General features: G+C 45.6%; 1 protein-coding gene across 3 annotated transcripts in view; it reads left to right on the top strand.

Moving 5' to 3' along the window:
• The first annotated feature begins 394 nt into the window (after positions 1-394).
• LOC147432938 (sulfhydryl oxidase 1-like) overlaps positions 395-20,074 on the top strand; it is a 50,813-nt gene continuing 31,133 nt past the window's right edge. For 2 of the 3 annotated variants that reach the window (XM_086492681.1, XM_086492684.1), the window contains exons 1-6: positions 395-502; positions 19,248-19,272; positions 19,361-19,453; positions 19,559-19,728; positions 19,808-19,880; positions 19,984-20,052. In XM_086492681.1, coding sequence (XP_086348807.1) covers positions 19,427-19,453; positions 19,559-19,728; positions 19,808-19,880; positions 19,984-20,052 — 339 coding nt within the window. In that variant the 5' untranslated portion in view covers positions 395-502; positions 19,248-19,272; positions 19,361-19,426. Of the gene's footprint in view, positions 503-19,247; positions 19,289-19,360; positions 19,454-19,558; positions 19,729-19,807; positions 19,881-19,983; positions 20,053-20,074 lie in introns of all 3 variants that reach the window. The other variant, XM_086492682.1, reaches the window with a different exon arrangement.

Genomic DNA, 20,074 nt, shown 5'->3' with positions numbered 1-20,074 from the left:
CCACCTTTAGATCTACCTCTAAAACGTATATTAAGAGCTCACAAAAATTGGATGAATGTAGACTTGAATTTAAATCAGGTTTTGGAAGCTTTTTTTTTTTTTTTTTTGAAGCAATGTTGCCTTGATTTGCATGCTTGGTGTGTGACTTTGTATTGGTAGGTCAACATCTCAATCGACGCTTAACTTTAACTTTAATCTTCTGGCCCAAATTGTCAATCAACACTCATGTCGTCATGTCTTGAACACGAAAAACTCCAGAATTATAAGCACAGTATTGCATGCGTTTGGATCCCATGGAGCGATTGAGCTGTGTCCAAATCCTGCGCATTTTACAGGTTTTTCTGTCTTTGCTAGTCTTTTGTCACAATGGAGTGGTATCGCGGAGCTTGGACCATGACCCAGGTGCCCAAGACTTCGCGGCTGAGCTTGACGCTGCCTCATTCAACTCCTCATTGTTGGCAGCTCCCGCGCGCTGGGCAATTGTTGAGTTTTACGCCCACTGGTTAGTACTCTCTCTCTCTCTCTCTCACACACACACACACACACACACACACACACACACACACACACACACACACAAAATTGATAGATCACCTGATCACCTTCTTCCATCTGGTACTCACCCAATTTCCCCCCTTGTTGTATGAGGAGATTGCAAGCAGTGATAACTAACCTGCAAAAGTCCCTATGCATTGCTTGTTTTACTGAGCATTTTTTGGGTTTCTGGAGGTTAAGTATAATCATGTTAGTAGTGCGTTTTTCTCTTCCTTCTCCACATTTTGTTTGATGGCATTGCTGCTTGCTCTGTACGCATAATGGCCGCACACAATGATACTCTTTTGCTTTTTTCAGTTGTTAGATTTTGTTGTATTTGGATTCCGTTCGGCCATTGAAACCGTAGAGATCGGCTAACGGTTCGAAACTAGTCTTTGATGATTTGGGATCACCTGTTATTACAAGAAGATAAAAAGGAAGTCTTTATAGGAGCTTTGTAAGAGCTTAGAGAAATCTAGAGTGCTATGTTACTGTCTCTTATTAAGAGTGGCATAGATACTTTGTAGCAAGTGTATTGGAGCTTTGTAAGAGATTAGAGAAATCTAGAGTGCTATATTATTGTGTCTTATTAAGAGCGGCATAATTACTTTGTAGCAAGTGTAGGTCTTGCTGTTAAGTAGTCTGTTGATGAAGGGACCTCCTGATTTTGTAGGCAAAACTTGCTTGCCTGCTTGAGGAATCTGAGACTGTTGCAAGGGGTTATGTGCCTGTTGGTTGTCACTTAAGAACTGGAATCTTCTGAATCTTCAACTTCCTCAACAGGTATTAAGGCTTCCAATCGAGAAGGGGGAGGTCGAGTGAGCTGCTGCCTCTTAGACCTTTGAAGGATCCTCTTGCACATGGAAATGATCAATAAATCTTTAACTTTACCACCATCAGACAAGAAAGACTTAAATGTAGGGCATGGCTCGCGAGGGGGAACTTGTCCAGCATCGCAACGTTCACGAGCGAGTACTTGACTAGGGTCGGATATATGTGCCACTAAGTAAGCCCATCTTGATATGGGTGATGATCCTTTGGAAGCTTCTGTTAGGAAATAAGACGTAGCTAAATAGATAATTGAGTAGATTACTTAATGGAGAGAGACAGATTTACATACACGAGATTATAGAGTAGAGAGAGAGAGAGAGCACACGATATACGTGGTTCACCCAATGTGGGCTACATCCACAGGAAAGCAGCCACTCAATGGCTTTAGTATTTCAAAACAAGAAGTAGTTTACAAAGGGATTATACCCTTAATGGAGCTCCCGCCTTGCTTCACTCTCACCACCTCACACTCACCTTGTTGCATCAACTTCACACTATGAAATGTGTGTAGAAATGGCCTCCTTTTATAGGACAAAAGGGGTTGCCCTCTCTCATGAGAGGCAGCCATGTATAGCCGTCCTTGTGTGAATAAGTCCAAATCGGACCCTCCAATCCGTCCATGTGTGGCCGTCCTTGTGTAGACAAATTAGCTTTTGAATTCGGCCACCGGCCACCGGCCATTGACTTCCGACCACCGGTCATCGGTCGGCCACCGGCCAACCAACCAATCGATTTCCGACCACTTTCCGGCCGCCGTCCGGCCATAATATTCCGGCGAAAAAGAATATTCCAGCGAGGAAAAAAAAAGTCTTAGGGCTTGTCCCTAAAGTTGCCCCTGATTTTTTGGCCGTGAAAATTTTGGTTTCCGGCGAGTGATTTTCCTTCACGCACGATGGCTTCTCCTCATAATGGGGGCCTTACAAATGTGCGCTTTTACCACAGAAAATTACAAGGGTAAATCAGGCTCCATACTTAACAGCTTCATGTTGCTGCTTTTGTTGCTGATGATTCCGATAAGAAGTTGGTTGCTTAGAACTGTAGCATTTTCAAGAATATTCATGCTGAGACTTTTGCTGCTCGCACGAAGGTACTTTGTGTCTAGTTGTCTCTGAGAAACCATGCTTTGGGTGAGAAAATTTGAGTTCCGAAGGCTTTTGTTTGAGTGGTTCTTCTTGGTCGACCACTGAAGCGTCGGAAGAAGATGGCAAAGAAGCAACATGTATAGTTCGAAAAGTAGTTGGGTGACTCCGAGAAGAGGTTTGCATCTACATTTGATGTAAGCGAGTGTGAATCGATCCGAGGTTTGTTGAAATTGTTGCCATCTGTTTTTTGAGAACTGCTATCGGATCCTCGGGTTTAGTATTGCTATCACCATCTTTTGATTCAGCCATGCTGGCTGCACAACAAAAGTAACTGATAACTTAGAATAAGCTCACGAACTGATACTTCGAAAGCAGAAACTGTTTCTGGAGCGGGTTCCAGCTCTGGAGTTAGGGAATCAGGAATTACGACGACCTCCGGCTCGGGTAGGTGTGGTTCTAGAATGACAATAACCTTCTATGAAAGAAGAGGATTGGCCGGAAAGTCTTCTTTGGGGACCTCGTCTACATACAAGAGGTACGTCACAGGCGCGTCGAAGAATTCGTTTGCCATCGCGTGTGCAGAGTGGTGGAGAAGAGTGTGCCAGCGCTGAGGGAGAGGGAGCAAATCTGGTTGGCGCTGATCATTTTGTGATTTTTATAATTATAAGATCAGTGCTGTATCCACACTTTATTAAATTTGGGACGATCGGGCCAATTTGGGATTGGCCGGCCACTTAACTAAAACCTTTGGCTTATTTAAAAAAAAGTTAAGCGTTGCTGATTCTCTTATGTAAAACAAAAGACTAGCGAAAAGGTTCAACCAATGCTGAGTTCAGCCCAATGATTTCAGCAATTCAGCGATTTCAAGCTAACGTTTTGCACAAGGGCATGGCTCTCCGTGAAGAGGTGCGAGCATTGGCGAAGGGGTGCGTGAAAATTTCAGCAAAGCAGCCCAGTAATTGCAGCCCATCGATTTGCACAAAGGGGCATGGCTCTTGGGGAAGGGGTTCTAGCGAGAGAGAAGGGGTGCGAACCTTGGGAAGGGGGTAGCCACCTGTGCCACGTGACACATCCAACCCTATGTGTCCGTGGACAAGCTAACATGACAAGGGTTCAGTTCAGTCAAGTCAGTCTAGAATAGGAAGTGATCTGGCACTTTGTGAGTTTGTTCGCAGACCGTGCATGTCCAGACACTTAGATTAGATGCATATCCTCTGGTTGCACACAGCATGACCATCAGCTTCCAGTCAGATCCCATCAGGAGCATTTTTACAGTGCATAGACCTATTTTCCCTATTTTTGACATTTTTCACTTACTATTTTTAAGCGACTTTTGTTGGAAAGTAGGTAGGGCAATTTTGCTAAGTTTGTATATAAGCAAATCTATCGCTAGCATTTTCTGGCAGAAGAGGTAGTAGGAGCACCTTGCTCAACAAGCAACTTCTCAGCAGAACCCCATCATAAGACCTAGTGTTTTGCAGATTGCAAGACCTAGCGTTTTTGGATGTAGCAGAATAGCAGCACAAAGCCTTGGCGTTTTTGCATTGCAGAGCAGCTTCGACATTAGCAGACACAGCAGATCCACTTGACGACAGCAGATCAGCTCTAGCGTTAGTGGATTTCCTCCAGCAGCAGATTTTCAGCCCTAGCGTTTTTGCATAAGCATCACACTTCAGCGTTTTGCAGATTCACCGTGATGGAACATCAAGAAACACCAGCGTTTCCGTTTTCAGCCTTTAGACACAGTAGAACAAGTCCCGAACCTCGTAGATCTCACCTTCCCGCCGCAGCCGTTCCTCGCCGCATGGTGGGATCCATCGAAGTTTACAGTTTCAGCCCGGAAAACGCAGATTTCAGCATTTGCGTTTTCAGCGCGTTGTCGTCGCATCGTCGCCACCGACATCTCATCGACATAGAGTCAGAATTCAGTAGATAAAGATTTGCAGATTTCAGCCATTAGCATTTTCAGATTTCAGCCCGTCTCGTTGTCGTCCTCATTGTCGGCAAGTCCAAGCATTGTAGAGATTTGTGCAATCATAAGTAGACCTCTCTCGCCATAGAGAGTGGGGCCTTCGGAGGAGGGTTTTACAACGTCTCTGGTGTCGTATTCTCTTCTCCCTCTATCTCTCAGTCTCATGCACTTCCATTCACTTTCTTTGTGTCCATTGCACTCTCTCATTAAAAACGGAAGGCTCTCCCTTCCATAAGTAAAAGGAACCTTGAGCACAGTTCGGAGCACTCATCTTGAGCTAAGTTTCAACATTCACTTCCGCTGCACCTTACATTGGTATCAGAGCTTTGGCAGTGTTCTGTATCACTCAAGGAAAGAACCACAAGAACCATATAATTTTATTTTTGCTTGTAGAGGTCGCACGTAACCCAAGACCTCTTGGGCGTGTCGATTCCTAATCGTGTTTTTGAAGAGTGACAGGAAACCCAAGAAAGAAGGGCTTGTCGAGCCTCCCCCTGTACCTCTTTTCACTCATTAAGAGCGGACCGTGCACTTAGCGGCCGGCCAATCGACGTGAGTTGGGAAAAAGCAACCTTGGTGTGAGCGTGCAAGACCGCCAAGGGGTGTGCCTGCAGAAAAGAGCAGAACTCGGGTGAAGAGAAGATCCTTGTCTAACACAGATTGCAAGCGAAAGAAGACCCTCAAGAACCCAAGAACCTCAAGACCCTCAAGAACCCAAGAACCCAAGACCCACAAGAACCCAAGTTCCTCGTGAACTTAAGAACCAAAGATCACAGTGCATGGTCATCACCCGAAGCGGAATGGATACTTAGCATGGAGGTGATGGGCATGAAAGTAGTGAAGAAGAATTTCCTCACCATGGAGGTTTTCCTGACTCTCCCCCCTATGTCATCTACGCCCGGGATTGCACCAAATCCTATGGAGGCCTTGGTCAAATCAATGATGGACATGATGGCACGACAAGAAGCGACTCGCATTGCCTTGGAACGCGAGCGCGATGAACGAAAAGAAAGAAAAGCACAACAAAAGGAGGAAGCCGAAGCAAGACCAGCGGCCTTAAAGGCCGATCGGGAGGTTCAGCGAGACCTTCGCACTCAAGAGTTGGTTTGACAGGTTCTTCCCTCGAAGTCTGAACCAGCCAAAGATGTTGGTAGTTCCTCAAGTGGCGCAAGCCGAGATGCGGACTCCAACAACCCAATCACAGAGAAGTTGCCTTTCAGTAAGTATGATGGTAAGATGGATGCTACGGTTATTCATTCTTGGTTGCATCAATTTAATGCTTATTTTGCGACAACTAAGAAGACAGGAAATAGCAAGGTTTTGACGGCAGCTATGTATCTTGCCGGTGATGCCATCAATTGGTACTACCCATGGCAAGAGGCACAGTTAGCCGCGCACCTAGAGGAAGTCGACAAATTCACGTCCCTTTCCTTCAATTGGGCTGATTTCGAAGACAAGCTCAAGGCGCGGTTTATGCAACCTCAGTACCTCGCACGATTGAAGGACGATTGGCGCGCTCTCAAGCAAAATGGTATGCCAGTTATGTCTTTCTCTAATCGTGTTTTGCAGCTAGGTACCCAATTACGCAAGTCGGATGATGAGCGCAAAGAGGCATTCCTTTACGGATTGGACGAGTATATCAAGTATGATGTCGAGGTGCTCGATCCAATCGATCTCAACAAGGCGGTAGCGATTACTCTCGCACAGGAGATCTTCGAAGCACAACATGGGAAAGCCTAAGGAGAACAAGACTTCGATAAGTACTTCCCAGACTTCTCAGAACCCTCAGAATGGTAAGAACGGTAACTCTTCTGACCAATCTTCCAACAGTCTCTCAAAAAAGAACTCTCAAAATGAACCTAAGGGTAAGGCTAACACAATTGCTAAACTTAAGCTCACTCCAGATGAAAAGGTAGCACAAGGAATTTTAGGAGGATACATCACATCGGAAGAGCAAAGCACTGATTCTAAGGAAGGTCGTTGTTTTCATAGTCACATTAAGGGTCACATAAAAAGAACATGTCCTAAGCTTGAATCGAATGAATCTAAAGAATCCACAAAACCCACTTTCTCTGTCAATGCAATCAATGACAACCCGAGTGTGCCCCAAGTTTCTCATGACCCTCCCATTGATGAGTCTCTCATTAAATGTTATCGGCATATGACGGGGCAGCGTTTTGTCATATTGTTTGACCCAGGCAGTATGCATGATGTGATCAGTCCCTCTCTTGTTGAGAGAGCCCGCCTAGAGGTTAGTCAGAAATCTCCTCTCGAGGTCTCTGGCTTCGCTTCCGGTATGGACTTTCGCATTAGGAAAGAGTGCCTTGATGTGTTGTTTACAGTTCAACAAGCTGCTTTCCGTAGAAAATTTATTGTTTCTCCTCTTTGAAGATGTGATATGATTTTGGGCATTCGATGGTTTCGTGAGCATAACCCTGTCATTGATTGGGCGGAAAATACGTTCACTTTCAATGCCAAAAGTGACTCTTCCATTGTCATTCCTGGAGAGCAAGTTGTTCATTCTCCCTCTCTCATTTCTAATGTGCAGGCGAAGATTGAACGAATTCAGGAGAAGAAGACTCTCTCGGTCTCGTCTTCTCCAAAGCATGATACACGGGATTTGCAGGATGATAAGCATGATGATTTGAATGATAATGATGAGCATGATGATTTGGATGCCAATGACAAGCATGATGATTTGCATGATCAAGATGTGATTTCTCATAAGCATGATGATTTGTATGATCAAGATGTGATTGTTCACAAGGATGATGGTTTTGTTGATGCTTTTTCTAGCGAAGCTAACCTCGTTTCAGATTCGATCAATCACGAAGAATCGATCTTGACTTTAGTCGAGGTCCATAGCAACCCCCCAGGTAGATTCGATCAAACACGACGAACAGGCCTTGGCTCTCGAGCATAGGTCCAAAGAACCCTTACAGGAAGTATCAGGTGTTCGCATTATTAGTCAGCACGCATTGTACGAGTGTTTCATTCGTGATGGTTTCCTGTATTTTAGTTAGCGTCTTTATGTGATCCCTTTTCCTAGGCATGACATATTGTATGTTGAGCACGTTTCCCTCATGAATGAGCATGGATGTATGCGGATTTCTCATGAAAAGCTGAAAAGTATGCATTCAAGGAAGTCACATTCCATGTCTCTTCCTTGGCACGACACAATTGTAGAAAGAGCACATGAAAGTATGAGCACCAAGCATGGGCATTTCCGTTGTGAATTGCCACAGTTGATTGCTTTAGACCAGAAGAAAAAGATTCGCTCTCATTGTTTGCGTGTGTGTGGTGAACGGTTTAGCACTCCGTTTCTTTGTTCATCTACATTGCATGCACAGTCTTTGCGGAAGGCAAGATTTTTTCCAGTCACTTTACATGGAGTAGATATGTTCATGTTTTTGTGTTGGAAGTGGTTTCAGGAATTTTTAGCCTCGGAGATTCTTGAAGAAGATGGACCTACATCCATAGACGAAGTTGAAGCATTGAAGGAGACTCAAATGACTGTCTTGCTTTCGGCGCGGCCCAAAGAAGAAGGCATTGTAGACCTTTATGAAGTTCAAGTATCGTACGACCCACACCTCATAGTGGGCTTGCGAAGAGTCCTTTCGAGGATTCCGGATGTTGTTGGCGATCTCCCCCGACGCCATACAGTTCGGTACCAGTACCTCACTTTGAAAAGGAGGGGATGTGAAACGAACGAGGAGATAGGATCTCCCTGCCACACGGTCCGCCTACAGATGCGCGTCGGACGAACCACCCGACCATAGCCACCATCATCCGGCAGCTCCCCCGTGCTGGGGCCAGCCTCCGAGGATGTAGGCGTACACCTGTAAGACCGAGCGTCCCATACCACCCGGCCTCACCTCCTTGAGGTGACCTCGCGCACTCCTAGCCTCACGGGCTAACCACTGGCACTCTGCCAGTGGGGGTCGATAACTGTAAATGAGGCCTTGGCCTCCCTTTTATAATAATGGCCGGCCACACTGGCCGTGTTCACATTACGTCCGCCCGGACACTGGGCGCCCATCCCGACGGCATCTGGGCTAGATCCCCTCTCCTGTGAGCGGGACATAACATACTTCCCCCCTTAAGAACCATTGATGTCCTCATCAATGAAGTGGGGATACTGAGCCTTCAAAGCTCTAACAGGTTTCCAAGTAGCAAACCTTTCAGATTGACCCTTCCATTTAATTAAGTACTCGTCATAAGCCTTTTGGCGAGAATGACGGGTACGATGATCTAAAACTGCTTCTGGTTCTCGAGGAATGTACTCAGTTTGCATATCTTGCCATACATTTTCCTCGATAGGCACGACAACATCAGCTTCGCCGTGTCAACGAGTGCTAGCTCAGTTGATAGAGCAAGAGCCTCTTGTGTCCAAGGTCTTGGGTTCAAACCTCCTTGACAGCTCGTGTGACATGAAGCCCTTAGGGACTGTTCCCATGGTCCATATGATGGGTTGGCCACCCTTAACCGGCTGGGATGCTCCACCTCACGGAGTTGGGTGTGTGAGTTGTAATTTCAAGTTCCTACTCTCTCCAAAAAAAAAAAAAAAAAAAAAAAAAAAACATCAGCTTTGCCCAATTTCACTTTAAGGCGACTGACATGAAACACTGGATGTACAGTAACATCCGAAGGAAGAGCCAGTTTGTAAGCAACTTGGCCAATTTTCTTTGTGATCAGGAACGGACCACAATATCGACCTGAAAGCTTATAATGCTTTCCTGTTCGCATAGTCTTGGAATCCTTGGGTATCTTCAGATAGACCCATTGTCCCACATCTAGAGTCCTTGGAGATCTCTTTTGATTAGCATAAGTAGTAACTCGGTCATGAGCGGTTCTTATACTATCCTTAGCCAATTCGAGCATTTCCTGCATGTCATACAGGAAATCACGAGCTTGGCGTTCCTTGGCTTTCTCTAAGCCAATAGCAATTGGGGATTTAGGCTCAAATCCATATATCAGCATGAACGGGCTAAATCCAGTAGCAGAATGCTTACCACTATTATAGGCAAATTCTAACTGTGGAAGATACCTTTCCCAATCAGATTGCCTATGAGAGACATAGGCTCTCAACATTCCTCTTAATGTCTGATTTATCCTCTCAGTTTGTCCGTTGGACTCAGGATGGTCAGAAGATAACATACTCAACTTCGTCTGAAGATGAGCGAACACATCTCGCCAAAATCGGCCAGTGAACTTAGTATCTCGATCATTGACGATGTCCTCTGGGAGACCATACAGCTTATAAAGCCGATCGACAAATAAACCGCCAACTCATGGCTTTTTACTGTCGACTTCGTTGGTATAAACTTCGCCATTTTTGTGAGTCTATCGACCACAACCCAAATAGCGTCATTGCCTCGACTAGTATTTGGCAAACCAACAATAAAGTCCATGGAAATACTCTGCCACTTGGCATCTGGGATTTCCAATGGATGTAGCAGGCCAGCTTTCCTAAGGCACTCTGCCTTATTGACCTGACACTGAGCGCATCTCTTCACATAGCTCTCTATATAAGAGCGCATTCTTGGCCAATAGAAATATCGCTTGACCAAAGCCAAAGTTCTCTGGATGCCTGGGTGCCCAGCGCTAGGAACATCGTGGCATTCGCACAAAATCTTTTGTCGAATCTCATCGATTTCCGACACGCAGACTTTACCATTTCTAAACAATAGTCCACCTCTAATGGAATATTGTCGCTGTTTCGTCTCTCCAGCACGACTCACTTGGGTCTCCGGACCACCCAAGCCTGTATGCGAGTCATGCCCCGCTTCGACCTCGTTCCATATCTTGCCAAAATGGCCATCGGAACGACATAGCCCTCGGAGAGAGAGATAGAAATCCGTCGAGATTTCAGCCATAGACAAGGCATTGACCTCAGGAATCTTGCTGAGCGGATCGGCAACTCGATTGCTGGATCCTTTTCTATAACGGATCTCAAAGTCAAACTCTTGCATAAGCTCAACCCATCTAGCCTTCCGGCCTCTGAGATCACCCTGATCACAGATATAGCGCAAGGAATGATGATCTGTCCATGCAACAAACGTAGAGCCATACAAGTAGTGCCGCCATTTCCTCAGGGTGTGGACTACTGCGTAAAGCTCCTTCTCGTACGTTGGATAACGCATCTCAGCGTCAGAAAGCTTCTTGCTTTCAAACGCAACAGGACGTCCATCCTGGTATAACGCCGCACCAATAGCATAATCGCTAGCATCCGTTTCAACCACAAACGGTTTGTTAGGATCCACAATGTGCAATATTGGCGCAGTAGTCACCAAGTGCTTTAGTGTCCGAAAGCTCTCGTCGAGACGCTCATTCTAGACAACAGGGGGATTACCTTTACGACGAGGACCCGAAGTCTTTGGCCCTTTCACCCCTCCTTTTAAAAGTTGCATAAGCGGAGCAACAACTTTAGAGTAATCCTTGATAAACTTACGAAAGAAGCCAGTAAAGCCTAAAAAGGACTTTACTTGGTGCACATTCTTCAGAATGGGCCAATGTCGCACTTTATCTAACTTTTCAGGGTCAACGCGAATTCCATCGCGAGTAATGATGTGACCCAAGTACCGAAGCTCTTTTTTAAAGAATTCACACTTCGAAGCCTTAGCATAAAGTTTCTCAGTTCTCAGTACTTCGAGAACAGTGCGTATATACACTAGGTGCTCAGACAAACTTCGGCTGTAGATCAAGATATCATTGAGAAATACAACAACGAAGTTGCCTAAAAATGGTCTCAGTAGATCATTCATCATCTGCTGGAACGTAGCTGGAGCATTGGTCAAACCAAAAGGCAAGACCAAAAACTAGTAGTGACCATAACGTGTATGGAAGCCTGTCTTAGGAATATCTTCCAGTTTGATCCGTATCTGATGATAGCCTGACCGCAGGTCTATCTTCGTAAAATACGATGCTCCATGGAACCGATCTATCAGATCGTCCATGCGCGGGAGCGGATACTTGTTCTTGACAGTGAGTTTATTTAACCCCTTGTAATCCACGCAGAAGCGCATAGTGTTATCCTTCTTTCGAGAAAGTAGCACTGGCGCTCCCCACGGGGATTTGCTAGGCCGAACAAAACCCCTGTCGAGATAATCCTTGAGCTGTCGCCGAATCTCGTCCTCCTCGGTTTTACTAAATGGATAGGGTTGCTTTGAGAAGGGCTGACTACCAGCCACCAACTCAATGTCATGATCTACTCCTCTCGAAGGCGGCAGGCCAAGAGGTAGATCATTAGGAAATCATCCTTGAAATCAGTCATGATTTCTCGGATAAAGTTGGATTCGTCGGAAGCCCCAAGTTCAACAGAAGAACATGAAATATTTTTACGAAATTCAGTGACAGAAGTACCAAGCACTAATGAATCAAACTAAGCAGATGTACACATTGATAAAAGTCAACATCAGAAGACTTTATTTCTTTATACATTTCCAAAGCAGTAACAACTGGTATTGCAAAACCATTATTTACAGACTTTTGATTACAAAGCGACACAGATACATGAGGCATGTTCTGCTTAACAAAAACAAGAGAGTGATGTATATAGTCTATATACAATGAGTCTTGTTTATCATAAAACCATGGAATTCCTAAAATAACATCTGCTCTGTCCAGGCGCATGATGTGGAAGTCCAGGTTCTCTTTGTAATCAGCCAGCTCGAGTGACAAGTCTGGAACCATTCGATTCTATACATCCGTATCCACGCCACAAGCCATCTTCACGCGATACTCATGGTCACTGTCCTGCGTCCGCAGGTTCAGTTTCTGCACCAATTTTGCATCCACAAAATTGTGTGAGCTTCCATTATCAAGGAGTATGGTCACGTCGTGACCATTGATCTTCTCGGGGAAACGGAGAAGATCGTGCTTACCAAACACTTTGGTGCTAAAAGTACAATTAGTACATGAACTGTGCGCTAAATGATGGATTTCAACTTGAACAACATCAGAGTTACCTGAGATCTCGTGGATCTGAACCGAAGGACGGCCTTGCGGTTTCTGCGTCTTTTTCTTCTTAGGGCAATCGTTTATTTGGTGACCCGTCTGGCCACATCTGAAGCAAGCCCCCTTCTTCACTGCATCAGCAACTGAAGCATTTCTGGCTTTCTTCTTTTCCTGAGAAGATCTCGGCGGTGATTTGGACTTATGCTGGAATCGGGGTCGCTTCCTCGAAGCACCCTCACCGGATTGATGGTCTGCAATTCTTTTCTTCTCATAATTCGTTCCATTTATCAAATGGAACGTCCTGGCCTTTGCCACTGCATCCTCGACATCAGTCGGGGCTTTGTCCTTGATCAAGGCCCAACGGTAATCTTCATGTAACCCCAGCAAGTACATGTGCACGGCGTGTGTGGAATCCACCTTGCAGAAGGTGAGCGAATCCTTGAAAGCTGTCGTATATTTATCAAAAGACAGAGTTTTCATCGAAAGACTCTGCAGTTTGGCATACGCTTTCAAAGGGTCCATTTTGGCGAAATCCCTCTTGAATTTCACGCAAAAGTCAGCCCACGTCGTAGGCTTCTCTGTCATATCACGCCACCAGGTAAGCGCCTTACTGCGCAGATATAGAGGAATCGTCTGAATCCTCCGTTCGTCATGCTCCCCATGGAGATCAAAGTATGTGGTCCATTGGTGTAGCCAGTTATCTACAGCTAATTCCGTACACTCCTTCTCTTCACCTGAGAAATTTGTAGTTTTATACGGAATTGTGGTAGTCGGACCACGCTGCGAACGCCCAAAAGCAGCAATCTGTGTCCGCAAATGCTGGAGATGGGTTTCGTCCTCGGAAATACGCGCAGTCGTCGACTGAGCCATATTTTCGAGAGTAGAAAGTCGGGAATTGACCCCCTGTACAACCCCTTCGAGAGAGGCCTAAGCGAAGGTTCGTCTGAACATTCGCGTTTTCCAGAGCGGTAACACGTTGGTCGAAACTCTGGAAAGTGCTTGTAATTCATGTGTAGAGAGCATGGGTAAAGGGAATTTGGATGTTACCTGGCGCGTCGTCACGTTGCACATCTGAGCTGGAGGAATCCATGGCGAAGTGCGTGAAAAACTGGAAAATTCACGCGAAACTGGGCCTTTTCTGCACTTGTTGGTCGCGAAAAAGTGAAGTTCGAGGAGCTCCACGCGTCGGCGTGAGCGTTGGAACGCGAGCAGGTGATGGTGGGAGCGCGAGCAGGTGTGAGAGAGGAAGCGCGAGAGAGAAGCAGGAGAATGAAGAAATAAGGTCTCTATAAGTTTCTGCAACTCTGTAAGGGAGTTTTTTAATAACTTATAGGTTTCAAACTTTGGCCTAAAAAAGTCTTGTCCATTTAAAATAAAAGGCCACTTAAATAAACTCTTAAGTGATAGCATTGTCAACTCTTAAGTGCCAGCGTTAAAAAAAATAAAACCATCAGCGTGGGTTTTCTTCGAAGGCAACGCTTGCAGATAAACGACGCGTGGAGAAAAGGGGGCGCCTTGGGACTTGTGCCCGCTTGTGGCTAACACACGAAAGGAGGCTGCCCGCTTGTGCAATCCACGCGAGAGAAGCCACGCTGGCTCTCTCTCTCTCTCTCTCTCTCTCTCTCTCTCTCTCTCTCTCTCCTTGCGCAAACTGTCACTCTCTCTCCTGCAAGGTTCCCTGCAAACTGAAGGAAACAGACACAGAGAGGTATCTCCCTCTCTCTCTCTCTCTCTCTCTCCTTGCATCGCACAGAGAGACTTACAGAGAGATGTAAAAATATATCATATGCTGAATTTTAATTGAAAACAACAAATTAATGATAAAATACGTCGATTTTCATCGAGAACAAGTAAATTCATGGGAAATCTCGCAATTTCTAGCACTCCCATCTGTTAATTTGCTGATTTTTATCAAAAATCAGCAGTCGAACTGTATTATTTACCTGCAAACATGCTTTCGACAAGAAAAGTACGTAATTTTCAGCAATTTAATCACTAAAAAATTACACGAACATGAGGTTTTCTGACCCGAACCGTTCCGTAGGTGTGCACATGGTCCTTCGTGCAGCCAAGCCGGCTCTGATACCATGAAACGAACGAGGAGATAGGATCTCCCGGCCACACGGACCGCCTACAGATGCGCGTCGGACGAACCACCCAACCATAGCCACCATCCGGCAGCTCCCCCGTGCTGGGGCCAGCGTCCGAGGATGTAGGCGTACACTTGTAAGACCGAGCGTCCCATACCACCCGACCTCACCTCCTCGAGGTGACCTCGCGTACTCCTAGCCTCACGGGCTAACCACTGGCACTCTGCCAGTGGGGGTCGATAACTGTAAATGAGGCCTTGGCCTCCCTTTTATAATAATGGCCAGCCACACTGGCCGTGTTCACACTACGTCCGCCCGGACACTGGGCGCCCATCCCGACGGCATTTGGGCTAGATCCCCTCTCCTGTGAGCGGGACATAACAAGATGTCACGTGACACATCTAACCCTATGTGTCCGTGGACAAGCTACAACATGACAAGGGTTCAGTTCAATCAAGTCAGTCTAGAATAGGGAGTGATTTGGCACTTTGTGAGTCTGTTCGCAGACGGTGCATGTCTAGACACTTAAATTAGATGCATATTCTCTGGTTGCACACAGCATGACCATCAGATTCCAGTCAGATCCCATCAGGAGCATTTTTACAGTGCATAGACCTATTTTCCCTATTTTTGACATTTTTCACTTATTATTTTTAAGCGACTTTTGTTGGAAAGTAGGTAGGGCAATTTTGCTAAGTTTGTATATAAGCAAACCTAGCGCTAGCACTTTTTGGTAGAAGAGGCAGCAGGAGCACCTTGCTCAACAGGCAACTTCTCAGCAGAACCCCATTAGAAGACCTAGCGTTTTTCACATTGCAAGACCTAGCGTTTTTGGATGTAGCAGAACAGCAGCACAAAGCCTTGGCGTTTTTGCTTTACAGAGCAGCTTCGGCATTAGCAGACACAGCAGTTTGCGTAAGCATCACACTTCAGCGTTTTGCAGATTCACCGCGACGGAACATCAAGAAACACCAGCGTTTTCAGTTTTCAGCCTTTAGAGACAGCAGAACAAGTCCCGAACCTTGCAGATCTCACCTTCCTGCAGCCCGTTCCTCGCCGCACGGTGGGATCCATCGAAGTTTACAGTTTCAGCCCGGAAAACGCAGATTTCAACGTTTGCGTTTTCCCCGCGTTGTCGTCGCATCGTCGCCACCGACATCTCATCGACATAGAGTTTGAATTCAGCAGGTAAAGATTTGCAGATTTCAGCCATTAGCATTTTCAGATTTCAGCCCGTCTCATCGTCGTCGACAAGTCCAAGCATTGTAGAGATTTGTGCAATCATCAGTAGACCGCTCTCGCCATAGAGAGTGGGGCCTTCGGAGGAGGGTTTTACAATGTCTCTGGTGTGGTATTCTCTTCTCCCTCTATCTCTCAGTCTCATGCACTTCCATTCACAGTGTCCATTCACTTTGTTTGTGTGCATTGCACTCTCTCATTAAGAATGGAAGGCTCTCCCTTCCATAAGTAAAAGGAACCTTGAGCACAGTTCGGAGCACTCATCTTGAGCAAAGTTTCAACATTCACTTCCGCTGTCCCTTACAACCTGCCGGTTCAGTACCCTCTCGAATGAAGGGGTGCGAGCTTAGAGGGGCGAAAAGGTGCAATCCTCTGGGAAGGTGTGCGAACACGGAGAACAAGGGGCATGCTACCTGCTGGTTCAATATCTTATTACGTGAAGGGGCACCAACGAAGGGGTACATCCCAATGAAAGGGCACGCTAAGGGGCACTAGCACAATGATCCCAAAATTCATTGGGTACGCCACACATAGCCATATTGCTGGCCTTTATTTCTATAATTGAAGGAGAATAAATTTAAGTTACCTCATGCTCGTTTGGGTGTGTACCACCTTTCTTCTGCTTCCATACAACTCCGAGAGAGGGGATAGAGTGTAGCGGCGAGGGTGAGAGGCTCACAACCTTCGGGTCCTAGGAAAAAATTTGCTCTGATATCACTATAAGGATTCTAGTTACTAATCCTTAATTAAGTACTTAAACTCATGATTAAGACTTAAGAAACTTGAACTTGACTCAGAGACAAGACTAAGAAGACTCTGTGTTTGATTGATTCAATCATTGAAATGTGTTGCTCCTAGCACATGTAGGCATCAGAATTGGCCAAAACCCTAAACCTGCAAAAAATTACAGCAAGCTGTAATTCTCTGTTTTGCACTCCGATTCGCGTGCCGATCACTTTTGTGGACAGCCCTCGAGCTCACGCATTTGTAGGCCCGCATAGTCACAAGGGACACCGATATTTGGGCTCCCCATCCCCACTTGCCGTCCCGCCCTCTTTTTTACACTAAAAATCCATTTGAGCCCGTCCCCCGTCCCCAGTCCTCGAGACGCGTCCCTTCTGACTATGCTGTAGGGTCACTTGGCCTATAATTGTACGAGATTCCTTGTGGGAAATCTCTCTAATTTGTCATGTACAAGCACCCACGGCTTTCCCGAGGCTCCCCTTGCAATAACTTGCAATTTAGGTGCGAAATCCTAAACTTGCAGAAAAACACAGCAGGCTGTAATTTTCTGTTTCGCATCATTTTGAGCAGAGCAAACACATCTACGTGTGTCTGAAGCTCCCGCACGCAATGGGATAGATCCACTGTAAATTGGACGATTTTTCACACGAGAAAACTCTCCATTTTCGCATTCCTTTGCCATGAAACTGTGTGTACCTGTAGGGGATTAACAATTAGCTAATTCGGTTATTGTACAGAAGGCTCGTGCCTTGGCAAACGCGTATAAAACCCCTAGAACTGTAACTTTCCACAATTTGTTTGAAGCTGATAGCATCCAAGAAGCGATATCTTCTCTGAGTCTCCTCTATGGACGCACATCGTCACAACATCCACCTCCTTTAAGCCTATACAACCTCCGATTTCAGTGCCGACTGGCCCAACCATCGCGCGGCGTCTGGCCCTTCCTGAGTGCGGGTGAAACTCTCTGCCAAGGGTCGTTTTACACTGGCTATGCAATGTCCGGGAATTTGTGATTTCAACAAGAGGGTCCCAAAAGTTAAATTAAAATCAAGGGAAATAAACCAGGAAATAAACCAGCAAATATAGTGGTGGTCACACTCTTGTGACAACCCTTCACCAAATGGCAGCAAGTGTCCAAAGGATGTGTCTTTATGTCAACAGTCATGTCTCTTCACCATGAGACATGTCTTTTTATTTGTGACTCTTCGTCTCCTATGTAAGGAGCCTATTGTACTTAGTTTAATTCAATCAATCAAACACACAAGTGTCTTAAGTCTCTTGCCAGAGTATTTTTCCAAGTTCTGTTCAGAGACATAGTGAATAAGTATGAAGTACTAGAATTAGGGGACAGATCCTCACAGTGGTATCGTAGCAAATTTTTCTTGGACCCGAAGGTTGTGAGCCTCTCACCTTCTCCACTACCCTACCCTCTTTCTAGAGTTTGTATGACAACAGTAGAAAGATGGAGTCCTTCTCTCGGAGTCCCATGAGGTAACCCTTATCCTAAACTATCTGTAATTCTACATACATAATATAGATATACGGAGGGATGGCATACCCGATGTGCATGCTGAAATTTCCTGTTGGAAGCCTCTAGATGCACCTCTTCATCGAGCTGTGCCTCTTGGTAGCAGCCCATGCCCATGGGCCCTTAAGGTGCCTCCTCACCGACTGCCAAATTTGTTTATATTCTCTTTCTAAAAACGAGTTTTCTCTCTCTAAACTGAATTCAAAGTAACCTTAAAAAATCGCTTTCTTTTCTATTTTTTAGAGAAAAGCGAAAAAGGGGGGGGGGTATTTTTGGAGAGCGTTGCTTTTTGGGACTTGCTATTGTTGCAAGTCCTGTGGGCCTATAAAAGCAACCCTTTGGGGCATCACTTGCACACACAATACTCACAGATTGATGACAAGTTTCAGCCCTCCGACTTCTTGTACGAGAAGAGTTCAACTAATAAAGAAATACCCGAACGAGGGTGCAAACAGTGGCAATTCAGGGCCACCAACTGCTCTGACATCATCTCTCTCAGAGGAAGATCACAAATTTCTTCAAATTAACCATTAGGCAGCCAGAGGAGCAGTTGCTACATCAGAGTTCAGATCTTACCCACACCAGAGGTACGTTGATTGATTGAGCAATTGAGCTAGGGAGATCCAAGCGCCCACACGGGGGGCTCCACAGCATCGACGGAGGTTGCAACAAAGGATCCGGATGACTCTAGCTCGACAAGGATATTGATGAGATTCGCCAGTGACCAATGAGGGATCTCCTCTATTTTTGATCCACTTATCTTTGTTGATAGCTCACCCATTGAATCAGCTCTCTCACACACCCCCCCCCCCCCCCCCCCCCCCCCCCCCCCAAACAACCCCAATTATTGATAAGTGACATTTTTAATGAGAAGTCGTGGGGTTCCTTGCATTGCTCGACCTCCCCTTCTGGACCTATCAGGAGCACTGGCATGGGCAGTCAAAGCCCATAGTACCCTCAGCACCCTCCAACGTTTTTCCTCTCCAATGTTTTCAGTAGCAGATCAGCACTAGTGTTTTCAGCACATACACTTCAGCATCAGCCTCAACCTCCAGCATTAGCAGATCAGATCAGCGTTTGCAGATTTGAGCCAGTTCCCTTTGCGTTTTCAGATTTCAGCCCTTAGCCTCTCCATACCATCAGTACCCAGCATCCTAGTGCACGATTTCATCAGCATCTCAGCGTTTATACCTTTTGAAGGGATGCTATCTTAATGTGTGGTAAAGAATTTTAGGCTTAGCAATTTTGATCAATGGCATTTTGTGTTCCAGGTGCCCAGCATGCAGGAACTATAAAGTAAGCGGGTTCCCAAGTAAATATGTTGTGCTTTGGTATCTGCATGGAAGGAACAAGTTTACACTTATTCATAGTAACGGTTTTGCAGCCTCAATATGAACGGGTAGCAAAGCTTTTCAATGGCGCAGATGCTGTGCATCCTGGCATTGTCTTTATGGCAAAGGTTGATTGTGCTTTGAAGGTAATTTCATGTATTTCAGAGAAAGTAATCTATGCTGGATTCAGTGCTCCCATATTTCAGGACTGCGTCAATTTTGAAGTTTTCTAACTTTGATTTGTAGCACAGTCGAATGTTCCTCTTTGCGATCGGTTCAAAGTCTCACACTACCCCACCTTATTATGGGGTCAGCCCTCAGACTTTGCATGGGTGTCTGGGGAGAGTACTGGCTGGGAAGCAATAGAAAATGGGCGCAAGGCAGAATTGCTGCTTCAATTCATCAACAATAAAATTGGCAAGTATGGCTTTTCTGATTCTGTGTAGCACTGGTTTCGACACTTGAATGAAATGGACACTCAACAGATTGGTTCTCTTCAGGGCTTTCACACTAGATGACACAATATCTTATGATACTCATCTATTAAGTGGAGATGGACTTGACTATGGACAGGTTTGAAAGTGTACAGTTGTTTTAAATCTTTAATAATATTAATCTTTTTTTGTATGCCAGTGTCTGAATGCCTCAATTAATGAGTTGTGTCGTGGTAGTGAAGGTGGCCATTTCAAATTTTGACATGGAGGAAGCAACTGCACAAGCTATGGACATTATACTGTCTGAGAAGGTTAGCATCTCTTTTGTCGAGA

The sequence above is a fragment of the Adiantum capillus-veneris genome, chromosome 20 (genome assembly GCF_014529385.1).
Source record: "Adiantum capillus-veneris isolate H3 chromosome 20, ASM1452938v2, whole genome shotgun sequence".
Classification (NCBI taxonomy): Eukaryota; Viridiplantae; Streptophyta; class Polypodiopsida; order Polypodiales; family Pteridaceae; genus Adiantum; species Adiantum capillus-veneris.
Note: the sequence above shows the minus strand (reverse complement) of the source record. Positions and strands in the feature narration are given on the sequence as shown.